The 11,598-nt window shown below is 36.0% G+C and overlaps 1 protein-coding gene across 3 annotated transcripts in view; it reads right to left on the bottom strand.

Annotated features, from left to right (window-relative positions):
• TTC8 (tetratricopeptide repeat domain 8) overlaps positions 1-11,598 on the bottom strand; it is a 50,954-nt gene that overhangs the window by 10,293 nt on the left and 29,063 nt on the right. For all 3 annotated transcript variants that reach the window (XM_007471900.1, XM_007471899.1, XM_007471898.1), the window contains 2 exons: positions 7,986-8,073; positions 5,520-5,630 (listed from right to left, as the gene is read on the bottom strand). In XM_007471900.1, coding sequence (XP_007471962.1) covers positions 5,520-5,630; positions 7,986-8,073 — 199 coding nt within the window. The remainder of the gene's footprint in view (positions 1-5,519; positions 5,631-7,985; positions 8,074-11,598) is intronic.

Here is an 11,598-nt window from a genome sequence, read left to right on the forward strand (position 1 = left end):
TTGATATTTTGCCAAAGAGGACATTCAGATGGCCAACATACACATGAAAAGATGCTCAATATCATTAATCATCAAAGAAATGCAAATTAAAGCCACAATGAGATATCACCTTACACCTGTCAGAATGGCTGTCATCAAAAAGACCATAACTAACAAATGCTGGCAAGGATGTGGAGAAAAGGGAACCCTCGTACATTGTTGGTCAGAATGCAAATTGGTGCAGCCACAGTGGAAGACAGTACAGTGGTTTCTCAAAAAACTAAAAATACAACTACCATATGACCCAGCAATTCCACTCCTGAGTATATATCTGAAAAAAACAAAAACAAAAACACTAATTTGAAAAGATTCATGCACCCCAAAGTTCATAAAATTGCTAAAATATGGAAATAACCTAAATGGCCATCAATAGATGCATGGATAAAGAAGATGTGATTACACACACACACACACACACACACACACACACACACACACAATAGAATACTACTCAGCCATAAAAAAGAGTGAAATTTTGCCATTTGCAACAACATGAATGGACTTGGAGTGTATTATGCATAATGAAATAAGTCAGAGAAAGACAAATACTATATGATGTCACTTATATATGTAATCTAAAAAATACAACAAACTAGTGAATATAACAAAAAAGAAACAGACACAGATATAGATAACAAACTAGTGGTTACCAGTTGGGAGAGGGAAGGAAGGATGGGCAAGACAGGGACAGGCGATTAAGAGACACAAACTATTATGTATAAAATAAGCTACAAGAATATATTGTACAACACAGGAAATATAGCCAATATTTTATAACCATAAATGGAGTATAACATTTAAAAATTGTGAAACATTATGTTGTACACCTGTAACTTATACAGTATTGTATATCAACTATATCTCAATTAAAAAATTACATCTATTAAATGTATCACCAATTTCATCAATACTATTAGTATTATGAGAATGGTTTTGACCCTATAGACTCCTAGAAAGGACTTCCCCAGGAATCTCTGAACCACACTTTGAGAAATGTTGATAATCAGAATGATTTGGGAGCCTTTCTTCCCACTCATTCCCTCATTCCCATGAGGCAAATGAGTATGGCTGTCTCAGCCCCTTCTGGGTCTCTTTAGAAGTCAACTTTCCTATAAGATGCCTACATTCTCTGCCCTGCTGTGTAGAGCAGGCTCTCCTGGGTAGGGTACACTCATGTCTGTGACAGGATGGATTAGTCTGTGTAACTCAGAGGTAGAACAATATTAAGTCCTTTTGGTCATAATCTAGAGCCACATGCTCCAATTCTGCTTTTATCAATAATAAAATTAATGGTTTATCCTCCATTTGTGTGAATCTTGTATCTATTTTTCAGTTGGTTCTCAAATTGGAGAAACAGGAGTGTTATTTATTAGTCCCATAAAACCCTGATATAACATCCACAGATTGATCCAAACTCATGCTTTATATAATTTTTTCACATGCTTTATATTTGAAATTCTTATTCAAAGTGCTTCCAGGATTTGGTTCCTAAAGAGAAGAGGCTTTTTCATTCATTGCTTATAGCTGAAAAATAACTAAACTTTTTTCAAAACACAGGGATGTTGATACATTTGTTAGTTAACTCTGAGTTAATTTTCTCCTGAATTCTACACTGCTTTTATACACAACTATTCCACGTTCTTAATATTTTAAGAACATAAGAACCAATTGAAAAGTATAAAAAATAATTTCAATAGAAGTATATTTTCTATTTTTTGGTAAAACAAAAGCCTCGTAAAACTAAAAGGAAACAACAAATGAGCAACTTAACTCACCACCCTGTAATCCCCACCCCTATACGTACAATAAGTCCTTCCCTGACATGGGCTGTTTGTGTCCTCCCAAAATTCATATAGAAGCCCTAATCCCCAATGTGATAGTATTTAGAGGTGGAACCTTTGGGAAGTAATTAAGACATGAGTGTGGAGCCCCCATAATTGGGATTAGTGCCCTTAAAGAAGAGACACCTGAGAGATGATCTCTCTCTCCACCATGTAAGGATAGAGCAAGAAGGTATCCAGACCAGGAGGATCCCTCACTAGGACCTGAAATGGCCAGCACCTTGATTTTGGACTTCCTAGCCTCCACAGCTGTGAGAAATAAATTTCTGTTGTTTAAGTCACCCAGGTTATGGTATTTTGTTATAGTAGCCCAAGCAGACTAAGACTTGCTCCTTCCAAAGAATAATCTTCACACTCAGGATGTGACCTGACCAGTGAGCCTTAATGGCCCCATGAACCATGGGGCCCCCTGAACATGACTTATCTGGTTTCCAGGGCAACAGCACCCCACAGTACAAGGCTTCATGCAGTGTTACAGCTGCCAAACTTGGTGTATTAGTCTGCTTGGGCTGCCATAACAAAATACCATAGACTGAGCGGCTTAAACAATAGAAGTTTATTTTCTCACAGTTCTAGAGGCTAGAAGTCCAAGATCATGGCGTCAGCATGGTCGAGTTCTAGTGAGGACTCTCTTCCTGGCTTGCACCTTCTCACGGTGTCCTCTCATGAGAGAGAGAGAAACAGAGACAGAGAGAGAGGGCTCAAGTGTTTTCTGTTGTCTCATCTTATAAGGGCACTAATCCCATCACAAGGGCCCTATCCGCGTGAGCTCATCTAATCCTAATTATCTCCCAAAGGCCCTATCTCTAAATACCCTCACATTGGGGGTTAGGGCTTCAACATATGAATTGGGAGGTGGGGGGAGGGGACATAACTCAGTCTGAAACAGGTGGTAATGTCCAATTCAAAGAAGACTCCAGCCTCAATGGTCAATTGTTTCAAGGCTTTCAGTTCTCTAAAATTACTTTAGTAGTCTGTAACTGTTAATCCCATACTCCTAATTTGTCCCACTCCCTCTCCCCTTTGGTAACCCTAAGTCTGTCTTCTATGTCTGTGAGTCTGTTTCTGTTTTGTACACCTGAAATTAAGACAATATTGTAAATCAACTATACTTCAATAAAAAAGAAAAAAAAGAACATCTTAGAATGTTTGTATACTTGATAGATGGGCATGGACTTAATTTATGTAATCTCTAGGAATTTTAGACTGAAACTAACATGTTTTTGACAACCTTACATGCAGTTTTTCAAACTTGTTATTATAAAATACGTGTGATGTTAAATAAATTTAAATGCATGTTTAAAAATCTCATAAGTAATTACAAATCGCCTCCAAATGGCTTGTACCAATGTACACTCCCAGCAACAACGTTCATACATGACCTCTGTTCCTCCACACCCTTGACAACCTTAAATGCCACGGAACTTATTCATCTTTGTTAACCTGATTAAGTAAAAAATAACATTATTGTTTGAATTTTTATTTCTTTAATCATTACTGAGGTTAGACATTGAACACACCAGGTATTTACATTTCTTTTTCTGTGAATTGTGGATTCGTGTCTTTTGCCAAGTTTTCTTATCCTGTCTCTTGTCCTTTTATTATTGGTTTATGTGTATGAGTGGCTTGGGGGGGAAACCACCCTCCTGGGCTCAGGAGAGCTGGAGACACAGCTGTAGCTCGGGGATCCCTGGACACTGACTGTTTTCTCCTTCCAGATGCAATGAGCCTGTGCTGATGCTGAATTCAGTTCAAAACCCAGCGAGGCCCTGTGTTTATAAACATTCCCTTCAGAGGAGAAGCACAGATGGTTTGGTTGAGTTGTTCCAGATGTATGTTAACCAGCGCCGGTATGAAAGGGCAGCGGGGTAGCTGAAATGCAGCTGGGGTTTGGCTGTTGTCTCATCTCTGGGGGGGGACTTTACTGGCGTGGAGACGGTCAGCAGCCACTGTGTGGGCTGGAAGGACAACAACGGTCACACTGTGATCTCACCTCCACAACTGCTCTGAGGAAATACCGAGTTTCCGTGTTTACATGCTTGACCAAAATGAGAATTTATAAGTTTGTGTATGCACAGGTATGTGTCTATGTGTAATTCTCCATCAACTGGAAACCACCTGAAACCCAGCAATTGTTAAGCAATGTATAAACTGAGGAAATGAAAAGAAGCCCTTTTTTCTGTCCCAGGTATGGCAAATATGTGCCCTGTTTGATATTTTTACCTTTTTTTTGTTTGGGTTTGCTTTTATTGGTATTTTTGTTTTTACAATATAGAAAAGTTAACTTTTACGTTCTCAAATTTATCAATTTTTTTCTGTTATGGCTTTCTGACTTAGTATCATGCTCAGGAGGGTCTTCCCCATTCCAAGTTTATACAGATAATTCATCTGTATTTTCTTCTGGAACATTCATGGTTTTAAATCTTTGAGGCACCTGGTAGCAATGGGTTCTTTTAGTATAAGAAATCATTACTCATCCAGCTCTATTTCTAAACTATTAAATAACCCAATAATCCAATTGGTTTAATAGACAATCTTTAGCACATAAATTTTCATATGTATGAATAAACACAGATTCTATTTTTGTCCTTTAAATAATATCTTCAAGCATATAAATGTCACTTCAAGTGTATAAACAACCGTGGTATCATTTAAGTGATTTTATAGTAGCTGTTAGTGGTTATTTTTGAATCAATTCACAGAATATTAACTCTAATTAGATTTTTAGTTATTTAAAACAAAACTGCAAACAAGGAAGTGAATTTTGCGATGATCCTCAAACTCTGTTATACTTCAGAATCACCTAGTGAGCTTGCTAAGCAGACAAAAACCTACATCCCACCTTCCAGGACATCTGATTCAGAAGACAGAAAATGGGCCTCACTCTCAAAACACTCCCAAAGTCACTTCTATTCACAGTAAAGTTCAAGGACCACAAGAATAATATTTCCTAGGGTAATGTTTCTCATCCCAAATACCTTTTAACATAGAACAATTCAAATAAAGTTTACCATACAAAGATTTCCAGTGTATTCCTTTTCTCCTTATGTCTCAATGGATTGAGGGTTAATTACTGAAGTTTGTTCCTTAGCGTGGCAGCCTACACAACATATGCCTTAAGGGATTTCTGCATGTCTATCATACTTTTCTCTGCAGGGATTCTTTTCCTTTATTTATTTATTTTTTTTTATCACTTTCATTTTGGTCTTGTTTCTTCTAAATGAACATGTTGTGCTGCCTATTGTTCATTGCTTGTTCTGTACAGAAACTTGTTTAAAATGATTGCTAATTTTATTTGGTTGTGGTTTTAATTTTTCTTGGGGCCTTTTGTTTATTCATTTGAAAGGCAGGCCTTCATCTGAACTGTTCTATTCTATGTTACAAGGTATTTGAAATTAGAAACATTTAAATCCCTATCTCATACCATTCTCTATACTCTTCTATATGTCTGAAATACTTCATAATAAAAACTTAGTTTGACTAAAGCATACACTAAAATCTCTTATTCTGTTGGTAAATCACAGGCCAACAATCATAATTTTATAACTGTTACCCTTTATAAGACCCCAAGGGACTATGACCTTACTTAAGTAGCATACAACCTCAATTTTACAACTTTTTGAATGATATGAACCTTACCTCATAGATCCTGGCAATTCCACAAAGTAGGGCTACTTCTCCTGGAAACTTATCTAAGCCTTGTTTGAAAAGATTTAAAGCAGTCACAGGTTGATCCAATGAGATGTAAACCTAAAACAAAGATACATTTCGATAAAAGTACTGGTTCTTAAAATAATAACATTTGTTATGACAAGTTTATAATTATTGCTTAGTAACAAATTATCTCCTAGATATTACAGTAAAAACTTTTCAGAAATCTGTTGGATTAATTTCCAATAATGATACTATACTTTTATCTCCACATGTTGTATATGAAGCATTCATTCATTTATTCATTCAGCAAACACTTACTGTGGACTTACTATTGTCACAGAGACTGGCCAGGACTAGAAAAGAAAGGATCAAGGGAAAATCTTTCTAGGGTGGAACAGACATAAGTATATCTATAGGCTGGCACTAAAGACCAATTATGAGGCTGATTTTGAAGATGCTGGAGAAAGAGGGGACGACCCATGGAAGAAGGTCTGAGAAGGAGCAGCCGGGGAGAGCCTCTGGAGATGGCGGTTTGGGAGAAGGACCCTTGGAAATAGAGGAGAAACAGAGTTGTAGGGTACAGGGTCAGGGAGTTGAGAGGGTTGGCACTTGATAGTTTCTGCTTAATTAGCAACTGGAACATTAGCGTGGATAAACCATATACTTATTAGGAATTTCTAAAATAAGAGAATTATAGTTTTATGTATAGAAACATAAGATTATGACATTTTTTTCTTCATGACCTTGGATCCTCTGTTTCTTCCTAAACATTCAGATTGTGCTTTGAAGAGGCCCAAATGGATACACAGAAAACTGCTTGCGGTATTTACTGCTGAAGTATGAGATTAGAGGGAAGGGTATGGATGAAAACTTTTCAATTATAACCTTATATGCTTCTGAACTGCTTTTTAAAATATAGTAAGTATATAATTCCATATACTAAGTAATATAAAATATTTAATAATTTTTAAATTAACAATCTAAAATTTTAAGAAATAATGTGGTTCCTAAAATCTGCTTCGTCTCTATTACTGAGCAATAATTCCTTCACATATTAAAGAAAATAAGTAAATTGTACCTCTATATAGTCATGCAGGCAACACTGGATTTAAACAAATCAATTTATGAAAAATTGGTCAAATTAGAACTATTAAATATGACTCTAGTCATATTTAACAATAGTTAAAAAGTACTTTTTTTAATCACGTGGCAAGTGATTATCAATTAAGATGATTATCAATTAAGATGATAGTCAAATACTGTGACCTGAGTTATAATTTCAAGCTGTCAGAAGTTTACTATGATGTTTAGAAAACTCTTTAAGAATTTTAACATATAATGTATAGAAGATACTTAGAACCAGATAGTTTCAAATATTTCTGAAAAACCACTATAAACATACTAAGATTATCACAGTAAGTTTATATGGGAGAACTTCCATTTTGTTTCCTTTTAGTATGCAGACGTTAATACCATATTTTTTTTAATTTTATTTTATCTATTTTTTATACAGCAGGTTCTTATTAGTTATCCATTTTATACATATTAGTGCAATACCATATTTAGAAAGTAGTAGCACTTCCTTTAATAGCTCATCTTCTTTTCAACCTCCTTTACCACACTTTTTTTTTTTTTAACCACACTTCTTAGATTTAAAAAATTCTTAAAGATATAGCAAGATGATATCCTAACCACCACTTCAACAAATGTTTCTTTAAAGTAGCCTTGGTGAGGGTAAAGAAGTAACTTTATTCCAATACTGAAAATTCTAGGTGGCCCTTCATTTCTGTTGTGGTTTGTGGATGGCACTACAGGGCAGTGAGTCAGCTCTGGAATCAGAAATTCCTGGGTTTGAATGCTGGCAAATAGCCAAATGAGCTTGAAAATCTTAGTTACCCTCTTTAAGTCTCCCTTTCCTTAAGAGTACAAAGGAAATGTTAAAATCTGCCTCGTCATGTTGCTATGAGGGTTAAATTGCATATGGAACAGACCCGATAGAATACCCTCCCACTGAGTAGGTGCTCAGTAAATGGGAAATATTGTTTTTGTAATAATGGCAGAGCCAAAAAGTGAAGGACCTACATAAAAACAATCCCTGCTCTCTATAGTCTGCTTAGGTGGGAGACAAGTGTGCTGCAGAAAAGTGCCTCTCTGGGGCTTGTTACCCATGGGGGTAGTAAGCCTGTGGCATTTTCTTCTGTTCTAATGGGCAATATTTCAAAGGTGTTGTCTTATTTTTCACGGCAATCAATTTTTCCTGAGATGGGTATTCTCCGTATGTTCTCACCTTTTCCCTTATTATTAAAAAAGAAAAAAAAACAAAAAAAGTTAAGTCTGAACACATTAACTTGTCAAATATTCCTACAGAAACTGGTAACTCTCCCCATGCACTGTCAGAATTTAAACATTTACCCTGAGAAGACAAATTCCACTCAAATTAAGAATACTTACTTTTGCCAAGTAGAGAAATGTATCTACCATTTCCTGCTGCTTCAGGGCTGATTTAAATTGTTTTTCTGCTTCACGATACATTCCTAACCTAAGAACAGCCATTTAAAAAAATCAGACATTCAATTTAAAATAAATACTACAGCATTTATTCATACCTTGAGGATATGAATTAGAGACAAATTACATCTGTAAGAGTAAGCATGTAGCAAAGAAGGTGATGTTATACACACATACATATTAACATGTATGTTTATATAGTTTAGGAAGATTCCTGTTTTCCCATATTCACTGCCTAATGCTTAAATGGTATGTAAAGAGTTTGTCTGAAGCCTAGTCACAGCAGGACTAATAGCTGCCAGGGAGCAAGGTCACACCAGTTCACCACCCAAAGAGCTTATGATCAGCTGACATATGTCACATGACCTCAATAAATGCTTAGAGCCTCCATTTTATCGGAAGAACTGAAGATGACATTTCTTTGAAAACATCTGCTTTGAGATAAAAGCCCATTTTTTTAAAGTGAGGTATAACTGACATACAACATTATATTAATTTCAGGTGTACAACATAATAATTTGATATTTGCATATATTGCAAAATGATCATCACAGTAAGTCTAATTAACATCCGTCACCATACATAGTTACAGACTTTTTTCTTGTGATGGGAACTTTTAAGGTTTACTTTCTTAGCAACTTTCAAACATGCAATACAGGATTAACTATTGCTGCAATGCTGTATGTGACATTCCCATGACTTGTTTATTTTATAATTGGATGTTTGTACATTTTGACTCCCTACACCCATTTGCCCACCCCCTACCCTCCAGCTCTGTCAACCACCAATCTGTTCTCTGTATCTATGAGCTTTGTTCTTTATTTTTTTAGATTCCTCACATAAGTGAGATCATACAGTATTTGCCTTTCTCTATGAGATTGATTTCACTTAGCATAATGCCCTCAAGGTCCATCCATACCATCGCAAATGGCAAGATTTCATTCTTTTTCATGGCTGAATAATATTCCATTGCATATATACATATATATACACACATACATATATATATATTATATATATATTTCTTTATCCATTCATCTGTTGATGGACACTTAGATTGTTTCCATATCTTGGTTATTGTAAATAATGCTGCAATGAACATGGTGATGTAGATATCTTTTCTTTGAGTCAGTGTTTTCACTTTCTTCAGATAAATACCCAGAACTAGAATTGCTGAAACATATGGTAGTTCCATTTTTAATTTTTTGAGGAAGCTCCATACTGTTTCCCATATGGCTGCACCAACTTACATTCCCACCAACAGTGCATGAGGGTTCCCTTTTCTTCACATACTACCAACACTTGCTATTTCTCATCTTTTCAATAATAGCCATTCTAACAAAGGTAAGGTGATATCTCATTGCGGTTTTGGTTTGAGTTTCCCTGATGGTTAGCGATGTGAGCACCCTTTCATGTACCTGTTGGCCAGCTGTAATGTCTTCTTCAGAAAAATATCTATTCAGAGCCTCTGCCCATTTTTTAATCGGATTTTTTTTTTTTTTTTTACTATTGACTTTCATGAGGTTTTTTAATATATGTTAGATGTTAACTCCTTTTGGATATATGATTTGCAAATATTTTTTCCCATTTGGTAGGTTGCCTTTTCATTTTGTTCATGGTTTTCTTTGCTGTGCAGTAGCTTTTTAGTTTGAAAAAGTCTCACTTGTTTATTTTTGCTTTTGTTGCCTTTGCTTTTGGTGTCAAATCCAAAAACTCATCACCAAGACCACTGTTAAGGAGCTTACTGCATGTTTTCTTCTAGGAGTTTTATGATTTCAGGTCTTATATTCAATCTTTAATCCATTCTGAGTTAGTTTTGTATATGGTGTAAGATGGTGGTCCATCATTCTTTTGCATGTGGCTGTCTTATTTTCCAACACAATTTATTGAAGAGACTGTCCTTTCCCCATTGTACATTCTTGACTTTTTATAAATTTTTTAAATTAATTAATTAATTAATTTGTTTTTGGCTGCATTGGGTCTTCGTTGCTGTGCGCGGGCTTTCTCTAGTTGCAGTGAGGGGGGCTACTCTTCGTTGCGGTGCCTGGGCTTCTCGTTGCAGTGGCTTCTCTTGTTGCAGAGCACAGGTTCTAGGCATGTGGGCTCCAGTAGTTGTGGCATTCAGGCTCAGTAGTTGTGGCTCATGGGCTCTAGAGCACAGGCTCAGTAGTTGTGGTGCGAGGGCTGTTGCTCCTCGGCATGTGGGATCGTCCCAGACCAGGGATCGAACCCGTGTCCCCTGCATTGGCAGGCAGATTCTTAACCACTGCGCCACCAGGGAAGTCCCTCTGTTGTAAATTAATTGACCACATGTGCATGGGTTTGTTTCTGGGCTCTGTATTCTGTTCCATTCATCTATGTGCCTGTTTTTATGCCAACAGCATACTGTTTTGATCCCTATAGCTTTTTTTTAAATTTAATTTTATTTATTTATTTTTTATGCAGCAGGTTCTTATTAGTTATCTACTTTATACAATCCCTATAGCTTTGTAATTTGGTTTGAAGTCAGGGAATGTGATGCCTCCAGCTTTGCTTTTCTTTCTCAAGGTTGTTTTAGTTCTTCAGGGTCTGTTGTGGTTCCCTACAAAGTTTAGGATTGTTTGTTCTATTTCTTTGAAAAATGCCATTGTAATTTTGATAGGGATTGTACTGAATCTGTAGATTGCTTCAGGTAGTATGAACATTTCAACAATAATAATTCTTCTAATCCATGAATGTGAAATATCTTTCAATTTACTTATGCCTTCATAAATTTTTTTTATCAGTATCTTATAGTTTTTGGTGTATAGGTGTTTCAACTCCTTGGTTAAATTTATTCCAAGTTATTTTATTTTTTGATGCTATTGTAATTGGGATTGTTTTCTTAATCTCTCTGATAGTTTGTTATTAGTGTACAGAAAGCAACAAATTTCTGTATATTCATTTTGTATCCTACAAATTTACTGAATTCACTTATTAGTTCCAATAGTTTTTTGGTGGTGTCTTTAGGATATACTATATATAGTATCATGTCATCTGTAAACAGACAGTTTTACTTCTTCCTTTCTGATTTGATGACTTTTATTTCTTTTTCTTGCCTAAACTTCTCTGGATAGGACTTCTAATACTATGTTGAATGAAAATGGTGAGAGTGGGCATCCTTATCTTATTCCTCATCTTAGAGCAAAATCTTTCAGAGTTCCACCAATGAGTATGACTTTAGCTGCAGGCTTGTCATGTATGGCCTTTACTATATTGAGGTACATTCTCTCTAACCCGCTTTGTTAGGAGTTTTTATCATAAATGGATGTTGAATTTTGTCAAATGCTTTTTCTGCATCTACTGAGATAATCATGTGATCTTTATCCTTCATTTTGTTAATGTGGTATATCACATTGGTTGATTTGCATATATTGAACCATCCCTGCATCCCTGGAATAAATCCCACTTAATCATGGTTATGATCTTTTTTTTTTTTTTTTTTTTTTTTTTTTTTTTTGGGCCTCCCCCGGTCGTGGCCTTCCCCGTGGCCGGACGCGCAACCTCCGCGGCCACGGCTCACAGGCCCAGCCGCTAC

The sequence above is a fragment of the Lipotes vexillifer genome, unplaced genomic scaffold, assembly GCF_000442215.2.
Source record: "Lipotes vexillifer unplaced genomic scaffold, Lipotes_vexillifer_v1.1 scaffold751, whole genome shotgun sequence".
NCBI lineage: Eukaryota > Metazoa > Chordata > Mammalia > Artiodactyla > Lipotidae > Lipotes > Lipotes vexillifer.